Source organism: Nyctibius grandis, chromosome 18, assembly GCF_013368605.1.
Source record: "Nyctibius grandis isolate bNycGra1 chromosome 18, bNycGra1.pri, whole genome shotgun sequence".
NCBI lineage: Eukaryota > Metazoa > Chordata > Aves > Nyctibiiformes > Nyctibiidae > Nyctibius > Nyctibius grandis.
The window spans coordinates 6,611,912-6,627,131 of NC_090675.1; the positions used below are offsets into that span (position 1 = coordinate 6,611,912).

At 46.2% G+C, this 15,220-nt stretch overlaps 1 protein-coding gene across 1 annotated transcript in view; it reads right to left on the reverse strand.

The window, feature by feature from the left end:
* Positions 1-786: 786 nt before the first annotated feature.
* CALN1 (calneuron 1) overlaps positions 787-15,220 on the reverse strand; it is a 92,496-nt gene continuing 78,062 nt past the window's right edge. Inside the window, exons 4-6 of the mRNA XM_068415852.1 lie at positions 7,086-7,239; positions 2,105-2,107; positions 787-914 (exon numbers count right to left, since the gene is read on the reverse strand). Of these exons, the coding sequence (XP_068271953.1) occupies positions 787-914; positions 2,105-2,107; positions 7,086-7,239 (285 nt within the window). The remainder of the gene's footprint in view (positions 915-2,104; positions 2,108-7,085; positions 7,240-15,220) is intronic.

Here is a 15,220-nt window from a genome sequence, read left to right on the forward strand (position 1 = left end):
CTGGTGCTGGTGGTTGCAGAGTCGGTTGGAAGACTGTGCACAAATCTCAGAAATGCCCATGTGTGGAAACTGGCGGTGCTTCTCAAACCCTGATTCATGGTCAGAAAAAAAATGGCAAGCGGACTCATGCTGCCACACAGTCTTGTGTCAAAGGTGGCATTTACGAAGCAAAAATAGAAATTTTGCATGATGCTGGCAAATTCTCCTCTTCTTTACTCTGAAAATACTGTACAAGGATGCTCTAGCTCCCCTCTAATGCCGTAAACTCAAAGGCATGGTCATAAGGGAAAAAACAAAATGAAGCTGGAGTACATGAAATAAAACGAAGAGGACTTGCTTGTGGCAATGCTACGGTCAACTTCCTGGGAATGTGGGCCCAGCGGAGAGCTACACGGAGTAGTCAGTCGGCCCCTAGGTTAAAAGACAGCCCCGCTGCAATAAGTCATGAGGCTGTGCCTCCTTAAAACTGCAAACCAGGCTGCTGGATGAAAGTTTCTTCCAAGTTACCATTGCTGTTTTGAAGCAATAATTCAGGACTCCTGTATTTTTTTTTTTATTGCATTAGGAAACAAAACCTTTAAAGCATTAAGACAGCCCTTTTATGTCCCTGCCAAAAGGATGTAGTTGATTCACAAGACACATTACGCTGCTGGCCTCAGGCTCCTTGTCGAATAGCGCGTTATCTGCCTGCCTCTGTCTCTGCCGTGTGAGAGTCGGTTCGGGGGAAGCTCACCCGGTGGCATGCGCATGCATGGTCAGTTTGGTTCACAGTGTCATGGCGCGAGGCTACTCCATGCCGCTCCGCAGGATCTGGTTGGCCGCGATCAACATCACGCTTATAATAAAGGCCATGGCGAACGCGCAGATAAGGCTCTTCCGTACGCAGGTCTGTCTGTTCTGCTTCTGGGCGTGCACTGCAGGGAAGACAGGGGAAAGATGAGATGCTTGGCCACAGTCACGTTTTTGCTTTCCACCAGGATCAGCTGAGCTCAGAAATCCTCCTTTGCCTCTGATCATTACCTTGGCATAACCCTCTAGTCCGCACCTCGGAGATCCTCTGCGCTGGCCAAGTCTTACCTCTCCCTGCTGGGACATTTCCAAATAATCCACCTTACCTTTAAATGCATCCAAACCAACTTTCCTAATAAGACCACCCTCTCATACTGCAGGAAGTCCTTTCTCTCTCATCTTCACTTTTAAACCCTTCAAAAGCTTGCAGGTGTGTTTTGGTTTATCTGTGTGTTTCTTTTAAGCTCTTTATTAAGTTCTCTCTAAGTTCTTTAATCAGAAATACTGGTTTTCTGTGAATCCCTTAGACTCATCCAGGTCAACTGGGAATAACCAGAGATACAAGATGTGCTCCCTGACAACACTTAAAACACCACGGTGATAGTTCCCGTGAGTATGCACAGTACGTTAGTCACTTTTCCAAACTGTCTTTAGGTTTTTTATGCCTAAGCAAAATCAGTCTTATTAAGAACCTTTTCAAATGAATGCTTGCAGAATAATTGTCAAAAGAGGTGAGAGTAATTTGCAGCAGTTAAAATGCAGACAGAGTTGGGATTTTTAGCGCTTGACTTATTTAATTTTAGGTTTTTTTAAGTTCATCAACGAGGATTCATGCTGTGACTTGCTAAAGACAGCTCATGTCTCTGTCATAGCCTGTGAATATCAGAACACTATGTGGTATTGGGGTACTGTGAAGATTAATCTGTTTGAAAAGGCTCTGAAGGTTCCCTGAGATAATCACAGAAAGCCACAAGATCCTCACACATGGGATGGATAGTTCTGCCCTGCCGCTATGGGCAGTAACGCATGGTCTTGTTTTGGCCTGAGAAGGGATGTACCCACTGCCTTTTTCTCACGGATTGTCATACTCGTGATGATGGGAGACTTTCAGATAGTTGACAACAAGCTCAAAATTGTAATAAACCTAAAATGCAACCAGGAAAACGCTCCAAATGCCCATATTTCGAAAAGTCCAGGAGGGTGTTTTTAGAATATATGGAAAAAGCCTTTTTCTGACCCAGGCTTGAACCTCATTGCACAGAGAGGGGGGAGCACTGGATGCTGCATTTTGAACACTCGTTTCATCTCCCTTCACCTCCTCTGGCCAGGATTTAGCAGTGCCTGTGTCCTAATCCCAGCTCCCACGCAGTCCCCCAGCATCAGCTCAGCGCCGGAGGCACAAGAAGCCCTCGTTAGGCAGCACTTCGAGTCACACTGCCCAGGGCAGAGAAACACTGTGCTACCAGCGCTCCAAGGGACTCGCTATGTTCTGTGCAGATAATGAAGTCCCCCTTAAGGCAGCTCTCCGAAATTACTTGCTTTCTGCTTGCACTGCTCGACTCCTTGATTCCTCCATTCGCTTTTATAATGCGCACAGAATCAATACTGTGGTTTCTCGGTTTTGTTCGTGATGCCCTGCCACTTTGTAAAGCTTGTTAAATCACAGCTTTAGTTATTTCTTTATTTATTTTTCTATTATTTCTGTATGTCGAAAACACTCGCAGCCAGCAGACAAAGCAGGGACACAAGCCATCGCAATCAGCATTGCCGTTCTGTGTGGGGCTCTGGTGCTGATTACGGTGACTTGGAGCAGCAGTGGAAGACTGGCCCAGGCTTTTTGTGGTGGCAACTCTCCTATTCAAAGGAAAAGAGCAAAGCATGTTCAGTGTTTCTCGCAGAAGTGTTCCTGAATTGAACAATTTCTTCAGCCTTCTGTTATACCATCAAGTAAAAATAGAGCTTTAAGGCAGCAGGATGCAGGTAAGTCATGTTTGTTGTTCTTTACTGACTGAAGGCACACCAGATAGCCAGATAACCTACCAAATAACTCCAGAAGAAATGGGAAAGGTCTGTACTGAATCTAGAGCCAGAGAGACCCTCTTGCTGTTCATTGGGGCTCAGCAGGAATTACTCCATCAAGGAGATGAGTATTACAGCTCCTCTGCCCCATTGCAATCCACAAGGAGACAAAGAAGATGAAATTACTTTTTTCACTGTGAACACAACTACGTGCTGCCCTGTGAATTGCTCTCTTAAATATGAAGACCCCTCTTCTGCTGACTCGTGAAGTTTTGCCCTCACTTCTCTCTCCAAATTCATAGATCCTCTGAGCATGGCATCTGCGTTTTTTTCCTGCTGGTTTCCATAGCTGGCATTGCTGTAGGGAGGGATGCTCGATCTGTTTTGCACTTGATTGCCAGCAGGAGTTTTTAATACCCATGAGACATGCCAGGGTTTGGACATGAGCTAGTTCCTTGAACACAGTCAGAGCCTGAAGCTCTTCTGTAGATGTCCTGGCCTGTTCTTAGCCAGGAGAGCAACTCACAAGCTGTCCAACGTAAATGACATCTCAAGAAGCAAAGGCAAATTGAGGCTGGGTCATCCTTCATCTTCTCAACATGCAGAGGACAGGCTGGTGAGGAGAACTCACCATAGTGTCACTAGTGGAAGAGACAGAGCTACCCTCACTATAACTTCTCCACCAGGACATGGGGTTAATGGGTCCAGCCCATTTCAGGGTGCATCACGCCACTGTCTGGGCCTGCTGGGCTGGTCCTGATGCCCACAGTGGGTTTGAGATAGTCAGGGCAAGCGCTGAGAGCCTTCTCGCCTGCAGAAAAAGGCTTGCTAACATGAACAGCTACAGTGTATTTATAGTGGCTTCTGTCATAACCCTGCCAAAGGTGAGTGATATTTGCTTTCTCTGGCTGGCTGGAGTTATTTTTGTTTTAAGAGGTCAGTTTTTCACTCCCAAGCCCTTAGCTGAGGAGCAGTTGCTCCTAGTGCTTGTCTGGGGGAGCAGGGAGGGGAGCTGCAGCAGCTCTTGTACATCCAGTTAATTTGAGTGTCAGGGCTGAGGATGAAATACCCGTGGCAGACAGCACGGGTCACCGTAACAGCCAGCACTCTTGTTTGCCACAAGCTTAATGTCATGAGCGCCTGGATAAAGGGAACTGCTAGATAAATGGTTTTTGTACTATAAATTTTTGGTAGTACAGTGTCGCTGCAAACAGTTGTCTTTTTCTTGTGTCTCTTGTCATAAAAGCATAAACTCTTCTTGGCTCTCAACTTTGTTCTTCTGCCCTAAGCGTTAATAAAAATTTGAGAGAAAGGCTGAAGACATAACTGTGGTCCCTTCTGGTTGTGGTCTTTATCGGCAGGGCTGGTGTGGGCTGTTCATACTGAGGAGTTGGGCATTTTCATTGCTTTGCTCTTTATCAAGAAGGTGGCAAATGAAAACCCCCAGAAACGCGTAGGAGGGAAAGTTGTAATGTAAGCCTGGATCTGACACCTTGCAAATGACTCTAGTGTTCAGAGTGAACTGAACAAAATCCTGGACTTCTCCCTGACCATGATATGAATATTGTATTTGGGCTAGAGCGTGAGTGTGTGTATGAGTGTGGGAGAGAGCGATAAGGTATATCATCCATGTTCATGTAGAAAGAATATTACATAGTTGTAAAGACCTTATTATGACAAGAAGCCAAGATGGTGAAATTGTGAGAATGACAGAAATTCGCACATATTTGTACTAATGGTGATGTTACCTGTACGATGCTGTTTAGCATCTGGCAGGGCTGAGCCAGCTAACCTCAGGTGTGGAGAAGGGGAGGATGTCTCTGTCCACAGGATGGACAGGGGTTTGGGGGCTTCTCTTTGATGTCAAAAACATAACCAGAGGTGACAGTGAGTGGAGATTCTCCATTTCAGCAAGGTACTACTGAAAGTATCTGCTATGTCTCTTCCCTTAGGAGCCATTCCCAAATCTCAGTGAAAACCTTGGCTTCATTCCCATCCATAATTTAAGGCACTTCAATGGGGTGGATGAAATATAGATTAAATATAGATGTGAGCCTCTAAGCTAGTCCCTTTAGGCTACTTTTACAGTTGAGAGAAATAGGTGCTTTTTAAGGTGCAGTTCATCTCAACCCAAGGTAGCACCTAAAATAAGCTCAAGGAATTATACCCAAAAAGCATCTCCTTCACTCCACTAATTAAGAAGTGAGTAAAGGGTGACTGAGTCACACAGAGCCATGTAAAGCTAGACTGAGATGCCGTCCAGCCTTCATGACAGCTCTCCCTTAGTGCCATTGGTCCATGCCATGAGGCCCTATAATTTCTGCTTTTGAGCCCTGTAGGGATCTTAGTGTTGGGGAAATGGGAACGCTGAGGGTGCAAGTGGGTCATTCAGGTAATGGCATGTCCAGCCTGGGAGCTGCAGGGACACAACCTGCTCTCAGTCTGCCTTTCCTGGGAGAAATGCTCATGTCAGAGCTGCCATGGACCAGAACCGTCCCTTTCTTCTGGGACCTGAAGCAAAACTTTGCATCTTTGTTGACAGTGTTCTCTTGATCTTTATTCTCTGGTGCATTTGTGCGTGTGTGTGTGTGTGTATTTCTAACATCTAAAAAAGGGTCTGTTTTGCTTCTAGGTTCTGCCTGGCACCAGCAGTGCCAACATCCCACGAGAAAAGCTGTTCTTGCTGTACTTTTGGAAGCTGGGACTTCCAAAATGTGATGCTGAGCATTTAGGTTTTCGGACCCAATTTTTTTTGTTGTTTTTGACAACTGGGATAGTTCACCCAAATACCGAAGCTGAAAGAAACCTGCATGACTCTCGCCGCGGTGACAGCTGGCGCATGTCTCCACTGAATCAGCAGGGCAGTGGGGACTAACAGCTCCATTCATGTAAGTAAGCATCTATTCCTCCCTGCTGCTCTCCAGGAGGAACAAAAAAAAAAAATGTTGCTTGGCTTGATTCGAAGAGCGTTTCTGCTTGCCTCCCTCCTGCAGGATTTTTAAAATTAGCTGTGCTCTTCTACATCTTCTCTGCAGTACTTATCAGAGGGTGAGTGTGCTGGATATCGGTGCTGAATCCCATTAACTAGCCAGACTAAGAATTGCACTAAGAATTGAACTTTGCTTTGTTTTAAAGACACTTCAGGGTCTCTGCCTGATGCCCTTTCAGAGGCTATTTGACTGCTCAGAGTATCAGAATCCCCCCCAAAATGTTCTATATAAAATGGCATTGCTGTGGGTGGGAAAGCACAGTAGCCGTCCCAGGGTGATGTGCACAAACCCTGAGCTTCTCTGTAGGTATCTCCCTGGACTTTTCTGCACTTGAGATTATTTGTATCATCTGTTTGGTTGTTCCAACCAGCAATGCTTCAGAGCAGCACAAGTTCCTCTGGCCAAGAAAATCCTTCTCCTGAGGTGGCTTAAAATGGGGAATGTTCCTGCCAGTGTTAGCTCCGTTCAAAGTGCAAAACCCGCTGTAAATGCTGAGGCTGTGTCTGATCCCGGTTGCTGAACACTTAGTGGTCTTGTGACACTGCTGAGAGGATGCTGTGTTAAGCAACAGCTGCTGAAGCAGATGTTTCCCTTTCTCTAGCTACCTCTGAGGACTGTTGAGACCTTGATCTTGCAGACACACTCACATGTGTTGAGATGAGCTGTCCTGGGGTGCACCTGTGTAGCATATTTCAGCTCCACACCAGTGGTCCCAACAGTGCTGAACAAGAAGTGTGCAGGGCAGTCGGGTGCAGATGCACCGTCTCTGCTCATTGCTGGTGTTACAATGCAGAGACAGGACTCACCCCAGCTGTTCCCTGGGACCCCAGAGTGGAAGATCTTTTCTGTTTGTGGAAGGACAACAGAAAACTTGTGGAGCCTAACACAGCTTGCTAGGGCAGGACCCAGTGCCAATAAAGTCTTTCCATGATAGGTTGAGAGAGATATGCATATTTCTGTAGGAAAATTCAGTCGGTCTTAGACACTCCTCAGCATGGGCTGCACATCCCTCTGCCTGAATCCCATCAGAGAAAGGAGGGCCATAAGGCAAGGCACCCACTAGTTCATCCTCCTGCCTGAAACAGGATCAGCTTTACTTAGACCACATGGAAGAAGGCCAACGGCAGCTCTTGAACTCTCTTGAGTGTGTCATTGCTACTTACTCTAAAATAACTCCATGCTAACTCCATGTATCGTTGCCCATTGCATGTCACAGATCAGAGTGAGTTTTACAGAAGAAGCAGAAAGAGAACAATTGTACAGAAACAAAGAAACTTTCTCTCTCACCTTCAAACTCTGTTTGGCAGTTGCCAGAGTTTTCATTTAAACTCTCCTCTTCATTGATAATGATGTTCTCGATGTCCTTCATCGTTAAGTGGTCCCGGAAGGCGTGGTAGAGTATGTGTTTCAGCTCTTCCAGTGTTATCCTCTGCATGTCGAACTGTGGGAAGAGAACCGAGTGAGTTAGACTCAGCCACTGACAACAGGCATGGTAACTGGGAAGAAGAGAGACATGTGGGCATGTCACAGTTCCCTACTCGTGGTTTTGGTTTTTTCCAACCTCATTTCAACACCTCAATATAACTTTGCAAATTTTACTCTTCTGGGTTCATTTAACAGTAACAGTGTGAATGTTGCAAATGGATGTTGCTAGAGCTCTTGCCAGCTTACTTAATGCCAGTAGAACAGTAGAGAAACACAGCCCTACGCCAAGGATGGTCTTCCAGGCTGGAGACGCAGCAATCCAGTATCAGTTTTCTGGCCACCCCAATAGAGATAAAGCCCTGAGAGATTCCCCTGGTAGCTCTTACACCTTGCCATGAGCCACAACCTTGTCTCTGCCCCTTTTTTTCCCTTCTAACTCTCCAGTTGTGCCTGTGTGGCAAGCACAAGCAGAGAACATTTCCATATTAGCTGACTTCTGCTGCAGACCCAGTAGGTAAATGTTCTTACACACACCGGATATTAAGAACAGATGATTCCTGCAGAATAAGTAGAAATTAACATTTTGCAGCAGAGGAACTTTGCACATGTGTAAGGTTTGTGGTATTAATATCTGCGAGCGGTACAGAAGAGAGGGCAGTCACCCTGGCTGACTTGCAGTGCCAGGTGAGGAGATGAGCCTCTCTGAGCCATCAGTGCAGTCAGTAAAGAAGGCTGGAAATGCTCCAAGTCACCCCGAGTCTCTCACAGATCCCTGTGCTGTAGATGATCATCCTCTAAACAGCACCTTGAACTCTCAGGTCTTATAGCCCAGAATACAGCAAAGAGTGAGCACCAGGACTTGTACACCCTCTTCTGAACTACCCACCTTCGAGAATCCTCAGAGAGGCCAAACACCTCACGCTGCAGTGGAGGAAAGGCAATGCAAACTTGTGCCCACTTCTGCAACTGAGAGTGTGGCGACAGTGTGTGATCAAATTGCATAGCTGGCATTTCAGAAATGGTGCAGCAAGAAATTCCCACTCCTTCCTCCCCAGCCTGATAAGGACAGGACAAACCTTATCAGTTCTGAGCTGCTCGGTGCGTTATCTAAGGTTTTCTTCCCTGACCACTGCTGCACACCTCATCGCACAGATGCAAAACCATTAATCCTCAAAGTGGTTAACTAAGAAAAATAAGTGCACTTTGATTAAATCTGGACCCTGAAATATTTATATATATCTGCATGTGTATAGGCAGATTTGCAGACATTCTTCTATATTTATCCGTCTATCCTTAGAAGCACTGATTTCTACAGTTCTATTCACTTATTTCCTACAACAATCAAAAACCTGGTGCAGAAAATCTGCAGAAAAGTGGACAGCAGGGGCAAAAGCCAGAGTTCCTGGTTTTGCCCCAGATGAGTTCTCTGTAAAGCAAGTCTGGTGGGTTTGGTGTTCTCACTGCTGTCCTCGTTCCTCAGGGATTCAGCATTCACGCCGCCCAGCTAAAAATAGTGAGCGTACAATTGTCAGCAGTGGCTCCTTGTCGCACAGTTCAAAGCTGGATTGCAAATCCCCCTGGTATTTAGTCACAAATTTCCAGCCTGCTTTGTTGTGCGTGAGGAAATCTCACCACCCATATTCTGCTTTCTTTAATGTTTAAAAGAGCAAGTAAAACTGAGCAGCTGTGTACTTCACAACCAGCGTGATTACAAAAAGCATTTCTCTTGGCAACTAAAGGTGTGGAAATGGGAGTTAATTCATACGGTTGCCTGACAGCGGTGTTGGGAGGTGTTAGTGGAGGTTTGCAGAGTGCCTTGAGGCTGTCCAGGGTTTGCAGCCCTCCCGGTCGGCTTCCTGCAGCGCTGATTGCACACCAGCACCCTGGAGGTGAAAGCAATGATTTCTCACCTACCACCCAATCCTGCATTCCTTTGGGGTCTTTGTCTTGGGGAAACTCAAACTTGGACTTGAGCCCCAGCATCTTCCCAAGTCCACCCATATACCAAACCCATAATGTCATCCTGGTGGTCACTTCATATCAACAGGAGCAGCCCGTCTGCATGTGGTTACCCCATCCCATCTCATCAGGGTGTGACGTTCATCCTGTGTTGGTATTTTCTTCCTGTTCTTGGCTCAGGGACAGTTCTCTGAGGCCAAACCAAACTTTTTTGCTGTAGTTTATGGGTTTTTTCCTTCCCCCTTCAGGGAACAATCTTTCTAGAAGCTGTCCAAAAGCTGTGTTCACCCATCACCAGATGGATGCTCACCCCTGTGAGTGCTTCACAGCCCAGAGCAGTGTCTCTGAGACTTGCTCTTTACTTGCATCCTTTTTTTGAGGATATCTGCAGGGATGTGTGAGCCTCAAGACTTACTGAAAGTGCTTAGAGACTGGTCAGGATATGTGAGGACGAGGGACTTCCGATATGGTGCACGCATTCTGTCCTTGTGGAGAGTAAAAGACAATTGACTGCTTCAGGATCTGCCCCACTATATCCCAAGATGACTGTGTTGGAAGAACAATATCTCCGGATCAGCCCCCTGTTCCTTCACGTCTGCCTCCAGAGCTACAGGTGTGAAAACTCACCTCAGGACACACCATTGCCTGTGTTGACATAGGCTGCTCCTTTCCTCTCACTCTTCAAAGTCTTTGCTGGTCTCCCTCTATACTAGCATTGCTACTAACAAGCTTTTGCAGACTCTACTGTGATGCTACCTGTTGCCTTGCTTGAAGCTACCTGGATTACAAACACAACCGTGGTTATCGTCTAATCTTAACAACATGGAAACAGGAATGACTTGTGGGTTTTTGGGTCTTCCTGTACCGGTTAACCTATCTAGTGGGAAATAATTGTTCTCTTGACAAATGTGGATCTGTTGCTGCATCTCCAGCGCTTGCTTTTAAGCTTTATGCTAATATAGGGGGGAATTATTTTTTTGTTGTTCCATTGTCATTTTGCCTTTTTAAGAGGAGGAATCATCTCAGATGGGGCTCAAAATCACCCTTGTTGGCTCATGTACTGAGTGTTTGGCCTGTTGGCAAGCATATGGCCATTGCTCCTGCTTGGCTCTACGCTCTGGTACTTTCATGCAGGAGGCATGTCCTCCATTAGATAGGTATCAGCACAGGAGTTTGTCCAGAATGGGCTCAAGCTCAGTGCAGCCAAAGACAAGATTTTGCATCGGGCTTGGGCTCCCAGGTAATTTGTTCTATTATCATTGCTCTCCAATCTGGCAGTTTCCCTGATTCACTTTTCAATTACTCTGGCTTTTTATTGTTGTAATGAGAGTAACCAGGGAGCAACTCTTAACTTTTATTGGCTCCACTGAGAGGAAAACTGTGGCTGTTGCAAGCTGACAACTTTCTATAGGATTTATAATTAGAAGAAATCAATGATGCTGCTTCTGAACTGGTGCTCTTCTAATACACTGTAAGCAGGGATATAGAAACACACTGTGCCTATTGCTGAGGCTCAAATGCCCCAAATGATGCAGGGAGTGCCCTGTACATACCATACTTGTACAGGTATGTTTGGCTTCTATGGAGAGAACCAGGAATTGTCCACTGCAGTTTCTCATGGACCTTAGTAACTGTCCCCAGCAAAAACATCTCCTGGAGTTGGAGGATGTTGTCCCAAGGGACGTCTGGAAGGGAAAGTGGACCAATCTAACCTGTAGTTTCCTGGCTCCTCCTTGATTTAAATTTTCTGCTGGAAATGAAAGCACAGTCTCTGCCAATTCCTTCAGTCTCCCTACCCTTAATTTCCAAAATTTGTGGCCGATTGACAGCTGCCATGCCTGCAGAGCACCTTTTTCAAATACTCCTGTGTCCTGCCTGGCGTGTTCTCCTTCTGCTCTATGCAGGGGAATGACCCTATGGGAAAAGCTTGCTTCTTTGAAGAATTAAATGCTGAAATATTACTTATAATAATTTCCTTTAATATCAGCTCTGCTTTTAAAAAAGGAGTGGGAGGCTCCTCTCTTGAATCCTTAATTCGCCCCACTGCCACGCAGACAGGGTGATGCCAGGCTGGGACCCTGCAGCAATGTGAGCGGAGCCACTCTAGTGACCTGCAAGATCTTTTGAAGCCATGTCAATAAAAATGCTCTTCTCAACAAGAGATGGGACTGGCTCCTCTGGCAGTGATGGTTTTAGCTAGGAGAGTACTTGGATGTTTATTTTTCTTGAGCCTGTTGGGCACAGGTTTCCTACGTAAGCCATCTAAAAAGGTCATCTTGGGCTGTTGAGGGTTCCAAGTGGAGACGGAGGCAGCAGCAGGAGAGCAGGGTTTTGCCTGATGCCTTTGAAAATCAAGTCTGCAAAACCAAAAGCTTCATAGAATCATAGAATCAGTTAGGTTGGAACAGGCCCTTAAGATCATAGAGTCCAACCATTGACCTAACACTGCCAATTCCACCACTAAACCATGTCCCTAGACACCACGACAAGGTTTCATAGATTTCTTGCTTGGGGCAGCTCTTGCTAATCTCTGAATAATGAGATAACACTTGTTTTGCTCTCAGACCTATTGCGTGTCAGGCCAAGGGTGTCTTGAATACCTGCAAGGCAAATGCAGACCGGATCTGCCTGCACTCGCAGCTGACTGCCACAACAGGGGATGTGGACCAAAAAAACCGCTCGGACTCTTTGCAGAGGAGCTGGGCTTTGTGCTGTGCTAACCACAGTCACATCATTCCTGGGCGGCTCTGAACACAGGCAGCTCTGTGAGGGCTCGCAGCAGACTGTGCAGCTGATCCTTGAGCCAGACGGGCTTTGAGCTCATAAACTACAGATCTGGGACTTTTTCATAGGACCAATATTTCGTGTTGGCCATATATTAAAGAGCACAGCCCCAGTGTGCTCCACGCAGAAGCTAATGTATTCCCATCTCTGCCTGGGGGCTGGATGAATGGCCATTTTGTACCGACTGTACCTCCCAGATAAGCTCAGCCACGGAAATTTTATAACAAGACGAAAACGATGTATGCTGGAGAAGTCAGGAGTCTGGAGGGACGGGGGGGACCATGCAGGAAGGGAGCGAGCTCCCTCAAGCAAAGCTGTGTTTGCAGATGGGATCTGCTGGGCTGTGAAGGCTGAAGGACTCACTACCCGTGTCTAAGAGGCAGTGAGTGCTGTTTCAATCCATAGCACTGTGGCAGCACTTTTACCACTGTAAAAGCTCCTGGATCAGCTTCTATATATATTTTTCTATATATTAAAAAGTATTGTCTTATTTTATACATATAATAAAGTGTAAAGTATAAAATGTGTGTGTGTATATATATCTATATATATATATATATAAATATATGTGGGAACATATCAAATATTTTCTACATGTCCAGACATACACCCCCTCCAAATCTGATGATTTCTCATTGTATATTTTTCTATCAAAGAAAACATGCCATTAAAGGGTGAACATTTGCCAGACCAAGACCTGGAGCAACTCTCATGTTCCCCCGCCCCAGGACAGAGGGACAAAGCCATTTTGCAGCCTGTAACACGCTAGTGGTTTTAAAGCAGCAATGATTTTTCTCTGTGTTCCCCCAAATCTTGACTACTGTTACAGCAAAGGTAATTTCCTCTACCCGCCCCGTCTTGCTGGCCCACACATCTCCTGAAGGAGGGGTGGGAGCCCTACAGCACCGGCAATGAAAGCACAGACGATATATTTCTAAAATGAACCCATGAAGACATTGTTGTTGGGTCTGCTGATGGAAAACGCTGCTGCCAGCCGGTCTGCAAAGAAATCCTCTTGTATAGTCCTGATTGTACAAGAATGAACCTGGAGACGTCGTTCCCTCTGCTAGATCTCACCACCTGGGGAGGCTGGTGCTGTCCTTTACTAGACCCAGACTTTAACTCTGAAGTGATGTTTTAAGCAGGCGAGTGGGTCATGGGCTTTGCCTCTGCACTGATCTCCTCGCTTTGCAGATGGGATATAATGGTTATTAAACTGGGCTAAGAGAAATAGGCCCCCTGATAGGCAAATCACAGTAACACCTCCACAGAAAACACAGCAGGAATATTAATCCTGGGCCCATTCAATTAACTTTAAACAGTTTCACTAAAACATGGAGAAGTGGTGGGTTGTTTTTTTTTTTAATTAGAGAATGCTCTCAGGCTGAAGTACAAATTAACAGGCTCTAACAATTTCTTTTGCCTAGTTTAAAGCTCCCAGACCTCGACAACAAGCTCCCGGTCTGACCCCAATCAAACTGCACACATAAACAGGTCTGCAACATCTTGACCTTTGATACGAGGCCTGTGGGAGCCTCTCGGAGGAGCAAACTCGCAAGATTTAATTAGGGTTAGAGCTGGGAATTCCTGTTTGGGGAGCGAGTGCCTTCAGCCTACCCCCAGGTATGGAGTTTCTAACAACAGACTGATCTCCCCAGCGTAAATCCATCAGTGGCATGAAGTGAAACGTGCTCTGGACTGGTGATGCTTTTGTGTCCTGCTGCAGGCAGCAGAATTTATGCAGTCCTGTTCCCCTCCCATTCAACTGACGAGAGCATGACAAGGGAATTTCATGGCAGGTCACTATGTGAGGTGTGCCAAAACCTCACATTTTGCAAGAAAAAAAAAAAAAAAAGGGCCTTTGTTCTTTGTCCCACAAGATGCTCCTCCATCAGGGGGAGGGCAGAGGGGTCTGCAACCCAGAGGGACATGCTGGGACCCTCGTGGGACAGCAGCTCCTGGGTCTGGCTGCGCCAGGTGAGATCTATTTACGTCGTGATCCAGGTACGCACCGAGCGAGGATGTGAGGGGACTTTGATGTGCCTTAGCTGCTCCAGAGCTAAAGCTCATACCGTGTGAGGTGCCAGCAAAGCAGCCTCACAGACCTGGAGCATGGGCTATTGCCTTTTGACAATAACGATGAACCTGACACTCAGCAAGCACAGAAGGATTATGGAGTGAGGGAAAGCCAACGTCTAGCAAAAAATAACCTGTCCTGTCTGCTTCAGAAAACAGATTGAATTTGACCCACCTCTCTTCTCCCCATTTTTCGCACACAGCATCACTGCCTAGAGAAGCAATCTTTAAGCTGCTTCTGAATTAGATCAGACAGCAGAAACCCGAGTGAAGTAAATGAACCAGCCATGCAGCCCTGCTGCCGAATGCCTCCTGAAAGCCTTTAGCCAAAGGAAACCAATTTTTTTTACTTAACAGTTACAAATGTTTTGAGAATGCCAGGAGAAGTGGATTAGAAGGTGAGACATGTTCCTGAAATGCGTGAAGGACACCAATAATTAATAAAAGCTTTACCAGGGAGACCAAGAGCTGCTGTGGGAAACTTGAAGCATACTTGACACTCAGATGATGGTTAACAAAAAATAATAACAAGGCAGCAAAGAGACCTTCTAATACTGCTGTCTGGCACAAGACAAAGCTAAGAGATGGAGAGCAGCTTCTCAGGCTGCTGTATTTAGCCAAACTACATTTGTTTTTTAGGTTGATCTCCTTGTTTCATAGCTCACGATGGTCTGTTCAGCCCCAAATGCAAGTGCGGGCTGCGATGCTCTGTGCTGCGGTGGGCGCAGAATAAATGGTGCTTTATGGGTTGGGTTTGCTCTGAGGTGATGGTCACCAAATATAAAAAGGAGACAACTGGAAAAAAGGCTGTAAAATGTCCCAGGAGGTCTGAGGATATGGAGCCCACGTACCCCATTACAGCATGTTCTACTGGTGGACAGGCAAGAAGGAGAGAGGAGAGGGTCATTTATTCAGGTTAGTTGGGTAACACAGTCCCAAAGAGAACCCGACTTGTAGGAAACATGATGTGTTCATGCTGCCTCTAGTATGAGCTTGGCTGGCACAAACCTCAGCATTTCTGCTGTTCCTGATGTGCTCTCATTGTTAGGGGGTGCAGGCAAGGGCTCCCCATCAGTATACAGATCCCTAGGAGCCTTTCGCATGACTTTATCATCATGACCAACTGCTTGGTTGGTTTTAATTGCTTCGGTGTAGTTTGATCAGTTTGTCCTTTGTGC